General features: G+C 39.8%; 1 protein-coding gene and 1 long non-coding RNA gene across 3 annotated transcripts in view; one reads left to right on the top strand and one right to left on the bottom strand.

The window, feature by feature from the left end:
• The window catches only part of pnpla7b (patatin-like phospholipase domain containing 7b), a 329,041-nt gene that overhangs the window by 90,114 nt on the left and 216,368 nt on the right, over positions 1-22,559 (top strand). For both annotated transcript variants that reach the window (XM_059994311.1, XM_059994312.1), the window contains exons 11-15: positions 765-845; positions 6,604-6,757; positions 17,047-17,118; positions 18,569-18,675; positions 19,312-19,458. In XM_059994311.1, coding sequence (XP_059850294.1) covers positions 765-845; positions 6,604-6,757; positions 17,047-17,118; positions 18,569-18,675; positions 19,312-19,458 — 561 coding nt within the window. The remainder of the gene's footprint in view (positions 1-764; positions 846-6,603; positions 6,758-17,046; positions 17,119-18,568; positions 18,676-19,311; positions 19,459-22,559) is intronic.
• LOC132407587 (uncharacterized) lies at positions 11,737-19,945 on the bottom strand. The gene is made up of 3 exons (XR_009516528.1): positions 19,891-19,945; positions 19,596-19,671; positions 11,737-12,523 (listed from the first exon to the last, which is right to left on the bottom strand). It is a non-coding gene; the product is annotated as an uncharacterized LOC132407587 (long non-coding RNA).

Here is a 22,559-nt window from a genome sequence, read left to right as displayed (position 1 = left end):
GGTCCATTTTATTACATATTGTGGATATGGGCTGCCGTAGGGCTTTTGATAAAGTAGCACATAATGTAATACAAAAAGCTGTGATGATGTGAGTTGTGGCTGTTTGGATTAAAAAAAAACTGGGTAAAATATCGAAATTAAAGCACCATGAATGGTTGTCATAGCTCAGAAGCTGACATTGAGTCCACACTGACCATCAAAACCTACTAGGTGTTTTTCATACTGGCTGGTGATGCACAATGATGAACCCATGTACTCTGAGGAAAACCCTACAATCTTTATCTGACATAACCAATGCTGCCTGAACAACATAGTATTTCCAGTTCAGTTTATATGCAGTCCATGGTTTTGTGTCGGAACTAATGTTCTTTATAACCTCATATCAGTGATCTGAATTTGAGTATAATTTCGAAATTTAACATGATGAAATTCAAATGGAATATGCTCTGAGAGAGGTCAGAGGAAGTACATGACCAGTGACTATGCAGATGCACGGCAGAATAAAGTTAATGTTGATAAACATTTAGTAATTAATTTTGTTTGAAAAAACTCCACTGCACAGTGCTTCCTCCATCAGTACCTCACAGATTTTTGTAATTCTGAACTCGTTCATTAACCAAACCACTGGTGTGGAAGGATAAAATCTGTAATCACTGGGTTGTACTTGTGGTTCAGACCCCAAATGAAACTGTACTGCCACTGAAATCCTGCTGATACAGTACTGATATTTCATTAAAGATAATGCAACTCTTTCTTTTTCTCAGATAATCATGGTGCGTTTGCAGAGAGTGACTTTCCTTGCTTTACACAACTATCTGGGTCTGACCAAGGAACTCTTCAATTCGGTATGTGGTATAAACAGGAAGGATAAATGCCCTTAGCTTCCTGGCTTTAAATGCATATGAATTCATCAAAAAAAAAATCATCTTATTATCAGCATTTCTTGCTGCTGGCACAGCTGCTTTCAATGCATGCTGCAGGATAGAGATTTGTATTGTGTTGTTGCTGCATGGTTTGCATCACGGCTTGGGGCAGCTTTGCAACAAAGACTGACAGTGAGCAGGAATAAGTGAACGTGAACCAGTCCTTGCACCAAATCTAATGAAACAACTAAAACCAAAAAAAAAGGCATGTACTGGAAATCTGAAATACAATAAGCAAATGCTCCAAAAGCTTGAGTTGGGTAGCATGGAAAGTTAACAATGATCAAAAATCCCGATTACAGTAGATTCTGGACTACAGAGCGCACCTAATTAAAAGCTGCACGCTCTAATTTTAGAAAGAAAATCAATTTTGTACTTGTACAGGCCGCACCGGATTTTAAGCCGCAGGTGTCCCACGTTGTAATATGAGATATTTACACAGAAAGATATTACACGTGAGGATTTTTTAACTTTTAATTAAATCCGTACGGTAACATAAACAAATATATATTGCAAATGCTTTTTTTCGAACAGTGCCTGTAACACAGCTGCTTTTAAATATACATACGTATCGGTAACACACAAATTACGTTGCATATACTTTTTTACTGAACAGTGCATGAACAACATTCCAATAACTCCTAACGACTGGTAAAAAAAATATATATACTGCAGCCTACCAGGAAAAGTTATTGATCGCCTTCTTCATCTTCCTCCTGCGCACTAAAACCATCAAAGTCTTCTTCTTCAGTGTCCGAATTGAACAACCTCAGGATCTCGTCACTCACTTCAGTCTCTTCGTTGTTGCTCTCACTTGAGCGCACGCGGTCCTCTTCATCACGCAGCAGTCCAGCCTTTCGAAACCCGCTGGTGATGGTGGATGTTGTGACACGGCTCCATGCATTTAGGATCCACTGGCAGACTTGAGTTAAAGATGCTCTTCGCATGCGTCCTGTTTTGGTAAAGGATTTCTCGCCGCTCGTCATCCAAGCCTCCCACTCAACGCGCAGCGCCACTTTAAATGCCCGGTTCACGCTGATGTCCAGTGGCTGCAAATACTTCGTGGTGCCCCCAGGAATCACAGCTGGAATTGAGTTTGTACTCTTGATGGCAGCTTTCACTGAACTTTCATTGTCAGCCGCTTAAAAAATCACCATCGGTGGAAGCTTTAGTCCGGATGCTGTGCAGCTCAGAACACAAGTAAAATGCGTTCTCTCATGGCCACTTGTTTTCAGTGTGATGGACGAGTCACCTTTTTTATTAACAGTCCGAGTGAGAGGCAGGTCAAACGTCAAAGGTACTTCATCCATATTTATGATATCATCTGGCCCGATGGAATTCTCCGCTATCTTTGTTTGAGTGAATGTGCGGAAGTTAGCAAGCTTTTCCTCGTGGTTGGGAGGGAGCTGCTGACACAGAGTCGTGCGTACCCTGACGGACAGGCCTTTTCGTCTCATAAATCTAAAACACCACGATGGCCCACCTCTAAAATCTTCGATTTTCATTTTGGTGGCGATTGCTTTAGCCTTCAGTCTGATCTGCACGGTGGAAACACTGCAGCCACCTGCTCTCTGTGTGTTAACCCAGTTTTCAAGAAAGTTTTCAAGTTCGGGCCATCTGCTATGATTACCTCTCAAAGCTTTTGTCGTCTTTTTGCATTGACTCAGTTCTTCACGCTGGCGTCTCCACCGTCTCACCATTGATTCATTTATGCCAAGATTATGTGCAGCAGCTCGATTTCCTTCTTCAACCGCCAGATTGATTGCCTTTAACTTAAAAGCTGCATCATATGCTTTTCTTCGAGTGTTTTCCATGTTGATGAGGGTGAGTACAAATGACTGATTTACAATAATTTAATTGTGAAAGTGCGCTTGATTTATCGTACAATTTCATTGGACCTCTGTGAACTACTCATCAATTTTATTGGTCTACTGTTACGAGGCAAAATGTTTTTGGTGGCATAAAAAAAAACATGCATTAGCCGCACCGTAGTATAGGCCGCAGTGTTGCCGCAGTGTTCAAAGCGTGGGAAAAAAGTAGCGGCTTATAGTCCAGAATTTACGGTAACTTACTTTTGCTCTTTCTCAGTTTTGATATGGGGTTTTGACTTGAAGTGATCAGTATTTCCCTTTCTGCTGACTCCCCCCCCCCCCCCCCCGCCCCCCGCAATATTTCCTGTTTTTATCCAGGTAAGACTATGGCTTTTGGTAACATAAAATTCTCTGAGTTAGATTGTCCAGTCTACAGTTGAAAGTGCTTGGTGCATTTGTGCCTAGAATCTGCTGAATTGCCAGTTGGTACATTGTTCGTGCCATGTTCCGGTAACATAGAACAGGTTTTTGGCACTAGATGGAAGAGGAAGAGAACCAACCTCACTGTGGCTCACCATTCAACAAACTCTAAACTTCGAATGCTCGTCTTGGAATGGGGAGCAGCTTGTTAATGAAAACACCATTTTTCAATATTTAGTCACTGATCAGAAAGTAATTTGAAGAGTGTTTCATGCAGTGCATCTCTCCCCTCTTTCTCAGTTTGATAGTGTTTTTGGAGACTTTTCTTTGAAAACGTCTGTAAATTCAACTTCCTACTGATGACAGATCTCATCTCTAGCACGTTATCATCAGTCGCATCAGATTTGTGCACAATTTAATATGGTTCAAGAAGGTGGAAAGAATCAAGGAATAAGTGTGCTAAATGAGATGGAAACCATTATACACATTTCAAGGATCAAATGAGTCTGGGGGCACAGTACTTAAAGCAATTAATTTAAATGAGCCAGGAGCAAAAATTCATTAATTCTTAAACTGCTTGAAATGCTAATTTCTGTATTTAATTTTTTTGCTACCAATATGAATGAGCTCACTAATCGTGATAATGCAGCATTGACAGTTGCTGCCACTCACAATCTAGCAGATCTGAAACCACCTTCTCTACCCAGTAATCCTCAGGAAGAAAAAAATGAAGCAGTATGTATGTCCTACAATTATTTACAAATAATTTATTTCTATCTTTGTGGTATCATAATCTTACAAAATACAACGAGGGATTTGTGATGAACTTTGGGAAGAGCCTAATCCCTCAGTTTGGATCTTGTGCCAAATAAGATCCAGGCAAGATGGTAAGAAAATAACTTGGCCAGTTTACCAGATATCCATGATCCCTGACCAGACCGTATTGTTAACATCCCAGGGTTGTCCTGGAAATTAAAGCTTTCTCTTAAAATTCAGTAAGAAAAAAAAGATTGACAGGGCACTTGATAAAAAGAAACCCATAGAAGTAATGTACTTGTATTTCCAGAAGAGGTTTGATGAGGCCCACTAGAGGAGTAGCTCTGGAATTGATTCTGGACCCTTAAATGCTTAGTACTTTAATGATGGAGGAAGGAATGAACTATAAAGTTTCCAAGTTTTCTGATGATGGGAAAATGCATGGAAGGGTATGTTGTGGTGAGGGCACTGTGATTTTGCAACAAAATGTAAATAAATTGAGTGGGAGAAAAGCTGGTGAATGGAGTTTAATGTGGGGAACTGTGAAGTCAAGAACTTCACAAAGTCAAAGATTATTATTTAAATAGAGAATGCAAATGGGTGAAATTCAGTGGAATCTCAAGAAGTCAGTAGGCGGTGAAACAAGTAATTAGGAGGAAAGTTGTATTGGCCTTCATTCTGAAGGGGTTAGAGTTTTAGGGAGGTTTTGTTTCCATTGTATAGGATGTTGGTAAGGCCACATCTGGAGTAGGGTGTACAGTCTTGTTCCCCTTGCCTGTTAAAAAGATGTAGTTATACTGAAGGCAATCCAAAAGCGATTCACCAGGCTATTTCCTGGGATGAGAAAGTTGTCATGTCAAGAGAGGCTGGACAGTTTGTATCTGTAATCCTTGGAGTTTAGAAGGATGTGGGGGGCGGGGGAGGTGACCTTATTCAAGCATAAGATCCTAAAGGGGTGACAAGATGGATGTTGAGCTGATTTTGCAAGTGGAATGGCCACAGAGTAATGGCCGTTTGTTTAAAACTGATGTGTGCAGAATTTTCTTCCGATTCTATGAATCCGTAGAATTCTCAGCCCCTGAGGGTATTAGAGGACAAATCATTAGATGCATTTAAGGTGGAGAAAGATAATATGTGAAAGACTGAGAAATTAAGGCTTATAAAGAACTGGCACAGAAGAGGAGTTGAGATCATCTGATCTCATTGAGACTGGGGGGCTCAGTGGCCTATTCCTCCTCCCTTCTCTTGACATGACAATTTTCTCATCCCAGGAAATAGCCTGGTGAATCTCTTTTGGATTGCCTTGTGTTCTTGCATTAATTATCCAACTGGTAGCTCCGAAGTCTCAGACTCATAATCTATGACCAACGTTCAGATCCATGCTCGGATGCTGTTTAGTATGAATGTTCTTCCTGTGAAAGTATGGGTTTCTTCCCAAGATGCAAAGATAGTTTAAAAAAGTTATGTTATTTGAAAATATCAGCAGTGTAGTCAGTGCACAGATTAAAGTTCACAGCTGCTGTCCCCGGCCCCTTAGTTTGGATTGAAGGAAGTCAGTGCTTGATTGGGGTACACTGGGTTTCCAGTGCATGAAATCGCATGCAATGGATGCCTGCCACTTATGAAGATAAAATTTGAAATAAGTTTGATTGTGTGGGAAATTGTATCCATTTGATCTTAATTGATGTAAGGGAATTTTTGAAATTGGGAGAATTGATAGATTGGATCATTGCTCGCCAGCTGGGGTTCTCTTGTCTGCTGGCTCTTTGCAGTCTGTTCTTGGCTTTGTGGGAGTTGGAAACAGGCTGGAAGTAAGATGTTGGTGCTGGCATCAAACCTCCTGATTTGTTGTGAGACTTACCATTGTGTCCATGTGTGGAACACAGGTGCTGAGCTAAGAAGGTGGATGCATTTGACATCTGGCCCGGGCATTTTGCCAGGGGTGATTGGGATTGATGACCTTGATTGAAGAAATAAATGTACAAGTGCTTTTATTATCCTTGTTTTTTTAAAATTAATTTATAACATTTAAAGGTTCTTATTAAGTTAATTTTAGTTATTAAAAATATTTAAATCTTAATTGTCTTTAGATATCTCTGGTCATCCAGGACATTTACATGCAGTAAGGATTAGTGCCTGATGATGCCTTTGGCTTTGTTTCTCAGGTCATCCATAGGCAGCCAGACATTGAGGACAATTGGAAGGGTGGGTTGCAGGAAGCTTTGGGTTGGAAATAAATTCTGAACAGGAGTAGAGACAGAGAACTATAACTACTGCCCCAGAAAAGCAACCAAAATTTTCTAAGTTCCTTTCTTCCATTTGCCGTCTTTAATACTTTGCAGTAATACCAGATAATTTTGGGTTATGAATGAGTTGCATGATAATTTTTAAACTGAAAGATCACAATCCAATCCATTAAATAAACAGTGAAAGCTGAGAATGTAATACAGTTAACCTTTGTAATTTATTAGATGCAAATTTATGGGATCAAGATTCTTTGAATTTATGTCAGAAATTTGTTATTTCTCTCTGTTCAGTTAAATACAGTAGGGTCCAAAAGTTAGGTCTTTGGATTCCAGTTGTATCACAAGCTACGTGTTTAGATTTAATGGCAATGTCTTACCACCTTACAGTTTTTATAGTATCTGAACGAGCAGCCAGTGAGTTAATTGTACATGTTTCATTTGTTACAGGAGAGTCAGGCCATTCCCTTACTATCCTTATCCAGCATCTCTGTGTCCAGTCCCAGCAAAACGGTCAAGCGACAACACAGTATCCCAGTGGAGGAGGATAACTGGGAGAAAGCAAACAGAGCTAGTGATGTTCCAGTGTCTGCTTTGGAAACAGGTACAAAGCTTGCATTTTACTGTAACCGATGAGCAGTTCAGTGATCGTTGTTCTGCAGGAAGAAAACTGCAACTGTATTTGCATCCATTACGCCAAATATTCCTTTTATGGGATTCTATTACTCCATCCTTAAGTTACTGTTCAATGTGTTTTTCTAAAAATGGTTTTATTTGGGTATCATAGCTGGGCAGAGACTTGCAACAGCTCTGGTAAAAGCTTACATTTGACTTCTGTGACGTGTTACACTACTGTGTGTCAGCTGCAGAAGTCTCTGCCCATAGTTAGAATGCCTAATGTTTGCTTATTAGAAGGACTGCACCTAACAGTAATTTAAATTGAGTAATAGAGTGCTGTTTGATACATTGTCATCACTCTGTGATGGTCTACTTCACAGCAAATAAATATCCAGTGTAATCAATATGAAACCGTGGAGAAGTATTTGTTTCCCAGACATTCAAGGCACGTGCTCGGGTATTTCTAATGACTGCTGTTATTGCTGTGTTACTATTGAATTTGTGGTTCAGATCTTCTTGTCAAATTTTAGTTAGTAGGTGGTTAAATCTAAATTAACCTTTGGTGGTTCATGGATCAATGAGCTTCCAGCTTGGGTAAGCAGTAAAACAGAAATGATGTACACACCACTCAGCAAGTGATCCACACTTGTATATCATGAGGAGTACAAGAGATACAAATTTGTATGGGAAGGCTGTCATAATTCTCACAAAGGCTTGAGGTGATTGGTATTTTGTATTTTCTATTATTTTATAAACTGATCTGAAAGGTGAATTTACATCTCCTTGCTGCAGTTATGTGGGTTAGAGAAAGCATTGTCAAGAGGTTCTCAGCCTGTTGCAGATTATGGTACAAAACGTTTTGAAAAGGTCTTGCTATCCTGACTGAAATGATGTCATGGGCATAGATGTCTTGGGTCAGATGGCTGAACTTGGAGTTATGGAGTAATACAGCATGGAAGCCCAGCTGACCCTGCTGCACACCAAGCTGGTCCAATTTTCCTGTGTTTGGCCCATATCCCTCTCAACTAGGGATTCCTAACCTTTTTAATGTATTGGATCCCTACCATTAACCGAAAGGTCCATGGACCCCAGGTTGGGAGCCCCTGCCTATCCCATCTATTTATGTATCTAAATATCTTTAAAATGTTACCTGAGCTACCTCTGGCAGCTTGTTCCATATATACACTAGCCTCTTCATAAAGAAGGTGTGCCTCAGACCCCTTGTAAGTCTTTCTCCTCTTACCTTAAATCCATGTCCTGTAGTTTTTGATCCCCCTAGGGAAAATACAGTGTATATTCAGCCAATCTATAACCGTCATGGTTTTACAGCTTGGTGGGATGCAAAGAGCCAGGGCTTTTCAGCAGGTTATCCCCTCGGGCAAGCCAAAATGGTTCCATACATAGTGTGTGCAGGTGCTGAGGTAAAAGATCGACCATGAACTTTGAGAGGCAGAGCTGGCACGAGGGGCTAAAAGATCTACTCTTTCACTCTTCTGTTCTCACAGCATGGCTGAGAAGAAAAGCCTTCGGCGAACAGGGAACAAATGATCAGTTTTAAGCTTTGATGTGTTTTGAAGGTTTCTGTCAGCTGACATTCAGCAATATTCAAATAAGTTTTAAGAAAAACAAATAATTAAATTGCCCGCGTGGACCCCAGCTATGCCTGTCTTTTTATTGACTGCATAGAATAGTCCAAGTTCCAAGCCTTCGCCAGGAATGCTCTCCTACTTTTCCTCTGCTAGTTGAAGACTGCATTGGTGCTGCTTCATGCACCCATACTGACCTCGTCAATTTCATCAACTTTGGCTCCAGCTTCCACCTTGCTCTTCACTTGGTCCACTTCTGACACTTCCCTCCCCTTTTTTGATCATTGTCTCCATCTCTGGAGCCAAGCTGTCGACCGACATCTTTTGTAAACCCACTGGTTCCCATGCATATTTTGACTACACCACTTTCCACCCTGTCTGCTGTAAAAATGCTATTCCCTTTTCTCATTTTTTTTCATCTCCACTGCATCTGTTCCCAGGATGCAGCTTTCCCTTCCAGGACGTCAGAAAGGTTCTTGTTCTTCAAAGAATGGGGTTTTCCTCACTCCACATTGATGCTGCCCTCCCCCACATCTCCTCCATTTCCTGAATTTCTGTGCTCACCCCACCTTCCCACCTACTTAACAGTGAGAGAGTTCCCCTTGTCCTTACCTACTACCTCTTAAGCATCCACATCCGACATATCATCCTCCTCAACTTCTGCCATCCCTCAATCAAACATACCTCCCTCGCTCTCTCCACTTTCCTCAGGGATAGCTCCTTCCATGATTCCCTTGTCCATTCATCTCTCCCCACTAATCTCCCTCCCAGCACTTACCCCTGTAAGCAGCTGAAGTGCTACACTTGCCCATTCACCTCCTTGCTCATTTCCATTCAGGGCTCCAAACAGTCCTTCCAGGTGAGGCAACACTTCACCTGCCAATCTGCTGGGATTGTCTATTGTGTCCGGTGCCCCCATTGCGGCCTCCCCACTGCCATCGGAACTCTGAATGGACAATGAACCCATGAACACTACTGTAGTATCTTTTTCCTCTCTTTCTGCACTACTTATTTAATTTTGTTTCTGTTTTATATGTGCTTATTTGTAGTTTATAGATTTATTATTACGTATTGCAATGCACAGCTGCAAAACAACAAACTTCACAAACTATGCCAGCGATGTTAGACCTGATTCTGATGTTACAGTTGCCACACATTTTAATTCCACATCCCATTCCCATTCTGATACGTCTATCCATGGCCTCCTCTACTGTCAAAATGAATCCAAACTCAGGTTGGAGGAACAGCACCTTATATACCGGCTGGGTAGCCTCCAACCTGATGACATGAACATTGACTTCTCTAATTTCCGTTAATGCCCCTCCTCTCCTTCTTACCCCATCCCTGACATATTTAGTTGTTTTTTTTTCTCTCTCTCTGCCCATCACTCTGCCTGTTCTCCAGATCCCTCTGGTGCTCCCCCCACTTTCTTTCTCCAAAGGCCTCCCGTCCCATGATCCTTTCCTTTCTCTAGCTCTGTATCACTTTCGCCAATCACCTTTACAGCTCTTAACTTCATCCACCCCTCCGGTCTTCTTCTATCATTTTGCATTTCCCCCTCCCCCTCCTACTTTCAAATCTCTTAGTATCTTTCCTTTCAGTTAGTCCTGACGAAGGGTCTCGGCCCGAAACGTTGACAGTGCTTCTCCTTATAGATGCTGCCTGGCCTGCTGTGTTCCACCAGCATTTTGTGTGTGTTGTTATAGTTCTCTAGTTGTACGTTACATTTTTTTTTTGCAGATGCATCTGAAGATAGTATCCTGGCTTTGACACCTGTATTACTAGCCTCTCACTTAATTCAGTTTTATTGGCAGCTTCTCTTTTTCCCAGTGTTGAAACTAATCAACAAAACAGTATGCTGCATCTGTTCCTCATCAGCTTTGTGATTGTTTTGATAAAAGTTATTTGTACATTGTTTAACCTGCAGGGCACAAATGTAGGTTCTTTCCAAAGATGTACTTCATTCATAATACATGGATTGATAAAATTGGCATTTCACTTTGCTTACAATACCAAGCAATTCAATGCACTCTCTCACAATATGCCAGCATCACAAATATTTCTCTTGCAAACTTTGCATCATTGTTGAGAGGCTATTACACATGATTCAACCTCTTAGTATCTAGTGACAGCATGTTCCCAGACTACAACCTTTCCCAGAGAGCCTCTGTAGTCATTGCACCCCATATCAGTGCCTCCCTCTCTATGTTAGAATGCACCATTTGTCAACATTTGATTATATGCATTTCTTTACCCTGGAAGACCAGTATGTCTTGGCCAGACTGAACTATTTTAAGTAGATAATCTTGCAGTACTAATAATTTCCCTGCATATAGCCCTGTAAACAACCAAAAGACTTGTGTTCTGTAGATCCTTGGAATGACCCTTCAGGATCCCCCCCACCCCCCCAAACAAAGACTGTAGTCTTCCTTTTCAGACCTCGGCAAATACAAGTATGCAGTAGATGGATGACTATCTGATGTGCACCACGGCCACATTGAGGGCAGTATGTTGGGGCAATTGAGACTGTGGCTGTACATGGTCTTGGTACTTTAGTCTAGACTACTGGTGACAAGGCATTCTGCCAAATAACTTTGACAGTCAGTTGGAGAATTATCCCACAAAGCCCAAGCTGCTCCTCCAGAGTCTCCAGGTCTACCTTGGGGACTAGTGCCTGGTTGATTTCTGCAGAATTGCTTCCAGAAGGGACAGGTGGGGTGGCACAGCCCAACTAAATTTAGAACAAGGCTTGCCACCTTTCACACAAGAGCAAAGCGATACATGATCAGTGCTTATGTGGCTCAGTAGAACTTGTGGCTATCAAGCAGAAGGTTGTTTGTTCAAATCCCACTATAGAGATGAGCTTAAAAATCTTGGCAGGCAGTTATGATATTGGGGGAGTGCAATCAATTGGCAATGACAATAAAAAGACTATAAAGGTGGGTGAATATAAAAGTGTAATGGTATTTTGATAAACTTTAACATATTTTCTTTAAGAGAAATTGCCAAATTTGCCATTGTTTTTATAAAATATTTTAACCTGAAGCTTAGCTCGTATTTATCTATTAAACAGCATGATTAAAACTGATAATTAGTCCATTAACACAAGGGTAGATGGGTGCGAATGGGCTGCTTTTTATCCTACATTACAACAGTGACTGCACCTACAATGCTTTGGCCCATTCTGAAACTGATGTAAAAGCTGCTGACTGGATGGAAATTTTCTTCTTGCATTCCCTTTTATAGTGGTTTGAAGCAGAGGAGTTATAAGCACATGGAAATACTTATTGGTTTTAATGGTTCTTCTTAAAATAGCAATAACAGGGATAACACCATTCAAACGTTTCTGTCAGACATTGCAAGTGGCAGAGCTATTTTGTTGGAGGCAGATTTACGATCAGTGAAAAATTAATGATTTTTTTTCTTGACATGGAACACAAGTTCTGATGAGGGAAATAGTTTCTGCTTTGTGTCAGCAATTTTTAATGTTTCTTTTGGCATATTTATTAAGGACAGTATCCTTGAAAGCACACAATTTATCCTTGACACTTGTGACAAGCTCAGTGAAAAATAACAGAAGAACGTTGCAGATGTAGATGTCATGCAGGTGTTAGGGTAATTTACTGATACACAGGAATAAAACCAGATAGAAGTCTAATCATAATTCGCATCCCAGATTAATTTATTAGGTGGAACCTAATCAAAGTGCTCGGATGGTTCATTAAAAGGCCAAAAGATTCGTGGCAGAGAGTGACAATTATGAATCTATGTAAAAGGTTGCAGAGGTTTCTTCGGTTAGAAATCCTTCAGGGATGACTTGCTTAGTGATGAATTTTATGGGTCCTGAGGTGGCATGTGAGCCTGTTCGAAGATTCACTGATGCTATTTTGTGAGGAGGAAGGTGCCTGAGAAGACGGTGGGTGGTTTGAACTGCGGTGTTATTGACATGCTTAGTTTCTGTGTGGTTTTGTTGAAGAACCTAAAGGTGAGGAGTGCTTGTCTAAATGCACCCCTAAGTTTGAGTAGTTTTGGACCAGACACCCAAGTGCATGTGGACATTGTGAACAGCCCAGCAAAGGTGAAAATTGGGGGAGAAACCTTACTGGTGTTGGAAATTTGAAATAAAAACAGGAAATGCTGGAATCACTCAGTAGGTCAGGCAGCACCTGTGGAAAGAAAAACACAGTTAATGTTTTGAGTGCAAGACTCCTCTTGAGAAACTGATCTGTGCCTTGGTGCTGGGGATACTTGCCAGTAAAAGCTCCTTAAACCCATCAGAGAATAGGCAACCCAGTGATAATTTTCTGGTGCTTGCTATATAAATTGTCCGTATTTCCAAAGCACATTAGGAGAAAGCAGATAATCACTGCTTTGCTGATCATAAAACTTGTTAGGTTTGAGGTACTGATTGTAAAACACTTGCTTCTTCAAACAGCTGACGACTCTTGTTTGTGGAGAGATGGTCTATTTTTCGTAAATATCTCCTATCATTAAAAGGTAGCTTTCGTAGATTGGAAAGGGCTAGTGATATGGCAGGAGCAGGCCTGTGAAGAACCTTTACTCTTTAAATGTTCAGTGACACATATTCTTTCATAGCTTTGGTGAAGATATCTGTGATTGTAGGGAGTTTGAAATCTGAGCATTGTATATACTGTGAGATGATGGAAGTCAGAGAGATCTTGTCTCTGGAGAGGTGCAATGGAAGTTGACCAGTTTTATTGTTACTACAACTGAGACTAACATTTTCATCTTGGAGCTATTTAATCTCCTAGCTGCCATGGTGGGATTCAAGTAGATACCTCTGCATTAATGGTTTTGTGCTCTGACTAGCAGTTCAGTAATTTATCAACATCAGTAAAGTCAACTTCTAGTCATAGAAAAGTACAGTACAGAAACAGGCCCTTTGGCCCATTTAGTTCATGCTGTACCATTTAAGTTGCCTACTCCTATTGATCCGCACCTGAACCGTAGCCCTCCATACCCCGGCATTCCAAGTACCTGTCCAAATTTCTCTTAAATGTTGAAATTGAGCTCACATGCACCACTTGTGCTGGCAGTTTGCTCCATGCTCTTACGACCCTCTGAGTGAAGATTCCCCTCGTGTTCCCCTTAAACTTTTCACTTTTCACACTTAACCATGACCTCTGGTTATAATCCTACCAAACCTCAGTGGGAAAAAGCCTGCTTGCATTTATCCTATCTATACTTCTCATAATTTTGTATACAGTTGAAGTCAGATGTTTACATATACCTTAGCCAAATACATTTAAACTCAGTTTTTTACAATTCCTGACATATAATCCTAGAAAACATTCCCTGTCTTAAGTCAGGTAGGATCACTACTTTATTTTAGTAATGTGAAATGTCAGAATAATAGTAGAAAGAATGATTATTTCAGCTTTTATTTCTTTCATCACTTTCCCAGTGGGTTAGAAGTTTACATTCATTTTGTTAGTATTTGGTAGCATTGCCTTTAAATTGTTTAACTTGGGTCAAACATTTTGAGTAACCTTCCACAAGCTTCTCACAATAAGTTGCTGGAATTTTGTTCCATTCCTCCAGACAGAACTGGTGTAACTGAGTCAGGTTTGTAGGCCTTCTTGCTCGCACACGCTTTTTCAGTTCTGCCCACAAATCTTCTATTGGATTGAGGTCAGGGCTTTGTGATGGCCACTCCAATACCTTGACTTTGTTGTCCTTAAGCAATTTTGCCACAACTTTGGAGGTACGCTGGGGTCATTGTCCATTTGGAAGACCCATTTGCGACCGAGCTTTAACTTCCTGGCTGATGGTGTGAATTTGTTTTCCAAAGTGCAATTTGCATGTGAAATTTGTCTAGGTCTAAATGTAATGATCTCAGGCAAGCTATATCGAATGTGTCTATATATTCAATGTTCCTGTGTTGTACTGCTGTACGTCTTTTTTGTGTGTATGTTTATGTATGCATGTATATACACACACGCACATGCGCACAAACACACAAAATGAACGTAGGAATGTAGAGCAGTACAACACAGGAACATTGGAAAAAAAAACTGGCCATCAAACACTCATTTACACTAATCTTACATCAATCTTTTCTTTTCTCTTCTCATTCTAATTGGCTCCCTTCAGAGTCAACTGCACACAAGGAGCAATTTATCCCTCCAACCTGAGAACTACAGTGAGACAGTAGCTCCAGTATCTGTGGCCCCCATTTATTAGTAGTGCTTTTGAGAAGTTTCACTATGATTATAGTGGTATGGCAATTAAGAATTTTGGATGTACCTACATTGTTTCTATACCAGCAGCTCTCACAGTCTTGTTCAAGGGGCAGAGAAGCATAACATCAGATACATTCATTGAAGAAGCAGAACTCCAGATTTATTGTGTGGTAGCAGCTATTGTTTACATTGATTTTACCAAGGTTTTGAACAAGGCTGGCCCTGAAGGTTAGCTTAAATGGGAGCTCATGTGAGATAGCTAATTGGATACAAAATTGGCTTGATGGATGGATGTAGAGGGTGATGGTGGAGGCCTGTCTTTCAGTTTGGAGGTCTGTGATCAGTAGTGTATACTACAAGGATTGGTGCTGGGTCCACTGTTGTTTGTTGTATAGTGGATTTGTGGATGACACCGAAATTGGTGACGTGGTAGACTGTAGAGAAGGTTGACTGGTGGACAAATGAGGTGACTGCCACGTTTCCCTTCAGTGGATGGGGCATGGGGTGGAAGAGAAAAGATTTCATGTTATACCTGTAGATATTGGTGGGACTGCACCTGGAATGTTATGTTTAGCTCTACGCAATAGGAAGGATGTGAATAAACTAGGAAAGGCGCAGGAAAGATTCACAAAAACGTCGTTGGAACTGGAGTGCTTGAGTTAGAAGCAAAGATTGGATAGGCTGGGTCTGTTTTCCCGAGAGTGAAGGAGGCTGAGGGGTGACCTTACTGAGAAAACTGCCACCCCCTGTATGATACCTTTCAATTAGTGCCCTATCTAGACTTGAAAATGTATGGCCATTCCTAGACGTTTGGTGCAAATCTTAACAGTCCTATCCAGCAGAAGTAATTTAAAAGATGTCTTTTGAGGGTGATTGGAGATGGGTGACTAGAGTTTGCTTTACCACTAAACCCATATTAATCTTCATGTAATGCCTTGAGCTTTAGGGGTTGAGAACAATGTGGACATGGAAAATAGAATAAAATATGGAAAACAAAACATGAGATTATTGAACATATAACAGATATTGAATTATTGGTGGCCAATCTTTTTTTCAATGTTCCTGTGTTGTACTGCTCTACATTCCTACGTGCATGTGTGTGTGTGTGTGTGTGTGTGTGTGTATGTGTGTAGTCCTGACGAAGGATCTCAGCCCGAAACGTCAGCAGCTCTTCTTCCTATAGATGCTGCCTGGCCTGCTGCGTTCTACCAGCATTTTGTGTGTGTGTGTGTTACATGGGATTATTCTTGGTTTCAGGAAAAATGAAACCACAAAGCAGCATATTTTAAATAAAGAGATAGAAAGGTGTTGGTGTTCAATTGGATCAGAATTTTATTGATGTTAAAGTGCAGATGTAGCAGCAGTTAGGATGTCTAGTGGTATTATGGATTTTATTACAAAACCTAGGAAAGAGGAGGAAGAGGAGATCAAGAGTGACATAAATCAGTGAGAGATTGGTGTACCTTAATTTGCTGAGGTCCAATGTTATTTTTGACATGGTTCATTTTTGGAATTTTTAAGAAGAGTGAACTTAACACTCCACCCTTGCTATTGTATTTGTTACACAATTAACAATATTTGTGATACTGTGCTGAATAATTGTGGTGCAGGTGACTCCCACATTATGGCAGTTTGGGTAATGGGAACTCACAAATTGGTACCAAAGAATATCTGGGACTTGGAATAAAAATTTGGTCATACAAAATTGATGTGGAAAATCGTGATATGGACTGTTTTCTGGGAACACAATCCCATCCCGTAACACAGGGTTGCCTATAATTTGTCAAGTTTAAAGTTTTCCATAAATTCTGCACCAGCCCAGGCAGTTGAAAATTCTTATCATTGCTAACATTTAGCATCGTTGAGTCTGGGAATCAATCAACGCAGCGCCCTTTACAGCTTCACAGATCTGGCTTTGATCTTGCCTTTTGGTGCTAAATGCATGGAGTTTGCACATTTGTCCTGTTACTCCCTGGGTTTTCTCTGGGTGCTCTGATTTGCCTTCCACAATCAAAGGATGTACTGGTTGCTTGGTAAATTACTCCTAGTGTACATGGGAAAATAGGACTTGTTTTATCAAGGACATGGAAAAGAGAATGGGTTATGGGAAAATAAGTGGAGAAATGGGATGGCTTGATGAGCACATGACCTTGTAGAACATGACCCCTGGTCCACTGGTTGGTTACTTTCACTTCCCTTAGCAGCTATATTTGGGGCTGTGCGGTGTTAGTTCAAGAAATTGTGAGCTGTGTATCATGAATACTACTAAGAAATAGGTGAGAAGGCACCAATAGCATTTCACAAAGGGTAAAGGTAATGTCATCAGCTGAATGAGGTTTAAAATGTGCAGGATCTGCATCGTCAACAGGATCATGTTTACTGGTTGATTTGGTTGTATGGTCCTATATCCATGCTGCTTATGATGCAATCTGGGAAGTGTATATGATTTAAGTTGAATATTGTTTTAATCCTTTTTTACTTTTCAGATTCCAAGAATGTCGTGGGAGATGGTTCTAGCAAGAGATTTCGTATGACTTCTGTACCCTTGGATACCCCTGGTCAGTAAATAGGGCAAGCAACATGATTTACAAAGAGCAACACACACAAAATGCTGGAGCAACTTAGCAGATCAGGCAGCGTCAATGGAAAAGAGCACGGTCAATGTCTTAGCCCGATGCGTAGCCTGTACTCTTTTCCGTAGATGCTGCCTGACACGCTAAGTTCCTCCAACATTTTGTGTGTGTTGCTCGGATTTCCAGCACCTGCAGATTAATTTATAAAGAACCTGGTCATACTGCAACTTGCCTTGTTTTCCAGTATCTGCAATGTAGAGCTGTTTTACCTGTGTAGTTAACTTTGGAAGTGGACAACTGTAATTGTAGATTCAATATTAATCACATGTGAAGGGCTTTAGATCAGAAACATTGTCTTTCCTTGTATAGATGCTCCCTGACCTGCTCAACATTTCCTGTGTTTCAGGTTTCCAGCGCCTGCAATGCCTTTTTTTAAAAAAATTAATTTACCAACAGGGGGTTTGTTTAGGGACTAATGCTCCAGGTGAGCCCTCAAAACCCAGAAGTACTTGCCCATATCTTTTATTCACGGTTTTTCCTTCATAACACAGGAGTTTTTTCTCTCCACTCCATGAAGATGCTTGCCTTTAGTTTAAGGCATGCCACAAGCTGTTGAGTAGGCTATGTCAGCTAAGCTATTATTGAAGGTCACATATTGACTCTGTATTACATGTGTATTCTTCCCCCTCCCCTGTACATGCATACACCTGCCTATCATCAGTTGCTGATTAGAGTTTGCTGATTCTTTCCTTTCCTTCATTTGTAGAGCCCTGCGGCTTGGAAGACTGTGATAATGAGATTAGCAGCATGTAACCATTTATGCTAATTTTGAAATATTGGAGGCAAACTGAGGTGTCCCTGCATTCAAAATGAGCTGGATTTGAGGAATGCGTTAGGTAGACTTTTTAAAGTAATAAGCTATCTTCAAATTTTGAATGGGAACTTATTTACCACACTTGCTTTGAAGTCAAGAAAGCTACAACTGTCTACTGTTTGTTGTTTTTACAATTTTAAAAATCTTCCCCTTATTTACTTACATTTGATTGGCATATGGAATCTTTACAATTTGTTCTGTACACCTTGTTTCTGTGATTATATAAAAGCTTCACTGTTCCTTGTGAACAAAAGAAATATTTAATGTAATCACAAATTAAACTCTCTGCACTGCTGAATTCCATTCCCAATAGAAAGCTTAATAGGTTTGGAGATGTAGAATGCAATGCAACTTTGAGAACTTTCAGCAAGAAAGTGTTATTTACATGTATGCCTTAACTCTTATCAAAGCCAGCAGATTAATTTCACTTTAGAATTAATCTTTAGTATCCAGTATGGCGAAGCTGTGGGTGTTTCTTATAGAATGGAAATATGTGTTGATGTATTATTGGATTAATGAGTAGTTCTTTTGCTGCAAAATAATTGGCTTTTATTATTTCAGGAGAACCAGCTAATAGTAAATCTGACATGAATGTTGTGTATGAGAGAGCTAAGGTCAGTCAGTCAACAGAGGAGCCTTGTTCCAGTCCTATCATATCTGCCATTAAGGTAATTATCAACTTCCACTATACTCTGTCCTTAGTTAAGGGAACTGAACTGTGAAGAGCTGAAGTTAGTGAAGCATGCAACAGATGCTTTCCAAGCTGGGCATCATTAACAGTGGCCAAAAATAATTGTCCTGTTCCAAAGGATCCTGTAGTTATCTTGAGTTTGCCATTAAGAGCGTCAATGCACTTTAAAGACAATTGGAACGTTTCAGCATAATAAGGAACCATAATGTGCATACAATAAGAATTGTAGCTGTTATAAACTAAATAAAATAGTAAATACAAGGTAGCTAGTCAGTCATATGGAAAGGGAAGCAATGAACATTTCAGGTCATTGGCCTTTTTGTTCTCTGCAGATCATGCTTGACTTACTGTGTATTTGCAGCATTTTTTAAAATTTCAGATTTGCTTCATTTGCAGTATTTTTGCTATGTCCTCATTATCATGTTTCTCCACAATCCTTTGGAAAAAAGATAGGAATTTCCCTGAGATTGGGATAGACTTATCCTGGTAAATTGGTCCAATTCCTTTGAATGAGATTGTATTACTATAGATGGTGCTATTAGTTCAGAATAAGACTATGTTACTAAAAGGTAGGAAACTGAATCTATAGGCTGACTTCCTTCTGTTTCAATAGTCTTCTGTGAAGAAGAGTGTTACCATGATGGAGCAGCCTTCTATTTACCGCTATATTGAGGGTGAGGAGAGCTCTGGCATCAACAACCATAAACAGCAGATCTTGGAGGCTGCCAAGAAGGATCTCCTGACTTTGATGAAGCTAGATGTGAGTAATAAAAACAATCGCCTCAACCAATTTCTAATAAAAACTTGGTATTGTGGATTACATTGAGCAATGTATTTGTTAAATTGGGTTTGGAGCCATCTAAGAGTCATTATACATGTGCTTTTAATTGGAAATACCTGTATATGGAATCTTTTCTTGTCTCCAGTTCTTGAAGGTTGCACTTGATATCAATTGCTTGTGTAGATTATTGTACTGTAACAAAAATTAAGAGAGTATAATGGAGAAAGAGAAAAAGAACCATGTTTGAAGAAAGAGAAATAGAGGCAGGAGAGAAGTTATAGGGAAATTAAAGATTACTTAAATGAGTAACAAAAAATAACTTGTTTACATTTGTACTTAAGTGCCCGGAATATATTTTTTTTGAAAGTTGGATTCTGTTTGCAGAGAGGTGACCAAAATCAATCACACCACCTTTTTTCCCTTCCTGAAGAATTGTGTAGGTCTTTCATCTTGTCAGGCTTCAATCAAGGAATAACTGATTACATGCTTTGGCTCACAAAACCATTTTGTGTTGATAAGTTTGGATCAAACTACATTTGATTTATTAACTTTCAGTTAGATTACCTCATACTGCTGAATGATTGACTTTCTAAATTATCAAGGAAGAAGTTGGATGCCAAGATATGCAATGAACATTATTGATTACACACATAACTTGAAGCTAAAGTCTGGTACATTGGAGTATAATATGTAAGAATAAAACTATTTAGTAGTCATTGAGCTTAGTTATTCAGTAAAGTGAGCAGCAAACATTAAAAAAGAACTTTGTGTAGAGAATCTCAAAAAAAAAGCAATAGATCTTGATTTCAACTTATTTTTCTATACCAATGGTGCCTTGTTCCACACTCCTCCACTTAGTCTCTCTGTCAAGTCCCTTTAGACTCCAGTGTTTCATATATCAACATATAAAATCATTCATCAAAGACACCCTATCCTATCCCAGGAATCTATCCAGTGATCCTTCAGTATACTGTCTCTAACAAAATTGTGTAGTAGATTGCTCCAAATGTGCTGTCACCAAAACCAGAATTTTCTTATTAATGTCCTCCATTTCCTTTGTAATAAAGAACCGCATAACATTTGCTGCTTTAATGCCTTGTTATACCTCTTAGGCTAAGTTTGTGGTCCATGTATGTAGTCACCCAAGCCCTTTAAAATAACATTTACATTTAAATAATGTTCTACCTTTTAATTTTTCCCCTCAAAATTAATCACCTCATATTTCCTCTCATAATCCAGTTGTTATAATTTTGCCCATTCATTTAATCTGGTTGCAGCTCCTCACAATTTCTTTGTGTTCTTCATTGAAATTTACTTTCCTATCTTCAGATGGCCTAGTAAACTTGGATGAAGCCGGTCTTTTCATATGTCATTTAATATAAATTACAAAAAACTGAATTCTGGCACTGATCCCTGAGGCATCATATTAGTTACAATTTGTCAGCTGGAAAATGCTTCACTGCCCTTCTCTATCTTTTGACCAAACTTCTATCCAAGCTAATATTTTATCCTCAGTTTCTCGAGCCTTTGTACTGTGCATTAGCCTTTATTGTGACACTTTATCGAAATAACTTGGGGAAATGCATTATTTTTATGTTATCTACCCTGTTGATTTCTTCTACAAAGAACTAGAGTAAACTTGTTAAATATAATTGTCCTTTCAAGATTAATTTTTTATTATCAAAGAATGTAAAAATTATACAGCCTTGCGATTTTCTTACTCGCAGGTAGCCACAAAGCAAGAAACCTGAAAGAACCCAATTAAAGAAAAAAAAGAAAAAGGAATTCTTAGATTCATATTATGCTTTTCTATGTGCCCAATAATCACTCCTGTTGCATCCTGATGTTTATACAGTCCATGGTTCTTCCGAAGTCAAGAATGAGGCATAAAACTTGTTAATTACGATAGTTTTATGAAGTGTAAAAAGAACAAAGGAAACGGGATAGGGAGAGCACAAAGACCAAAAGATAAAGAAAGCCTAGGAGAAGGGAACAGCAATGTTGAAGGAAGAATCAAGGTGGTCTGGTCTTATTTTACCAAATCACTAGTTCCATTGAGTTTCCATAGATAGCATATAACCAATAAGATGGCCCCTATTCAAGTAATGTGATACCCACCACTGGAACTAAGAAGCTTTCAGGGAAAAAATACAAAGGCGGTTGCAATTGCTAAAAAGTTCACTGAACAATCACCTACTTTTTATATAAGTAATTATATAAAAATATAAGCATAAGGAAGTTTAGCTACAAGGAAACCCACTATTGTTCAATCTAATTTAACACTTCCTTAATAATGGATTTCTGAATTTCTTGACAAGTGATGTTAGGATGATCGGCAGAATCCCTTAATTTCTCTCTCATTCTCTCATATATGGCTTTATTACTTTTGTTTTCCAATCCACTGTAAACTTTCCAAGAAACTCCAGTAAATGACAACGAATGCACCTGTTTTACAAACCCTGGGGTGTAGAGCTTCAAGTTCTGAACATTCCTTACTCTCAAAAAATTATAGAAACGTGCAACATAGAAATGGAACAGATTTTTCATGCCAATTGTGATGCCTGTCTCATTTCCCTGTATAAAGCCCGACCTCCTTCCTTTCCAATCCAAGTACCCGTCCTTGCAAATCCAGTATCTGATTCCACAGCCTCCCTTGGCTGTACATTTCAGATATTTACCACCATTTGTGTGGAAAAAGCCCCTATGATCTCTTTTAAGTTTCTCCTTTTTCACCTTAAATCTATGTTCTCTCATTCCAAACTCTCTCCTGCGTAGAAGTTTCTAATTGTCTAATCCAGGCATGGGCAAACTACGGCCCGGGGGCCATATGCGGCCCGTTAAGCTTTTTAATCCAGCCCGCAGAACTTGATGAAATTATATTAATAAACCTTGTTAACGTTTTTTCCCCGCAATTCTGGCGTTTTCCCAATAGATGACGCACTCTATATACATTTGTGGCGACCCATTTCCTGGCACATCCGAACCGGCTCACAATTAGCCAGCGTTCCGGCTAAGGGAGATAGCCTGCGGGGATTTGCGAGCACAGAGGTTTGGAGCCTCTGCGCCATGGGGGGCAGGTT

Source organism: Hypanus sabinus, chromosome 18, assembly GCF_030144855.1.
Source record: "Hypanus sabinus isolate sHypSab1 chromosome 18, sHypSab1.hap1, whole genome shotgun sequence".
Classification (NCBI taxonomy): Eukaryota; Metazoa; Chordata; class Chondrichthyes; order Myliobatiformes; family Dasyatidae; genus Hypanus; species Hypanus sabinus.
This window is presented reverse-complemented; position numbering and strand designations above follow the sequence as displayed.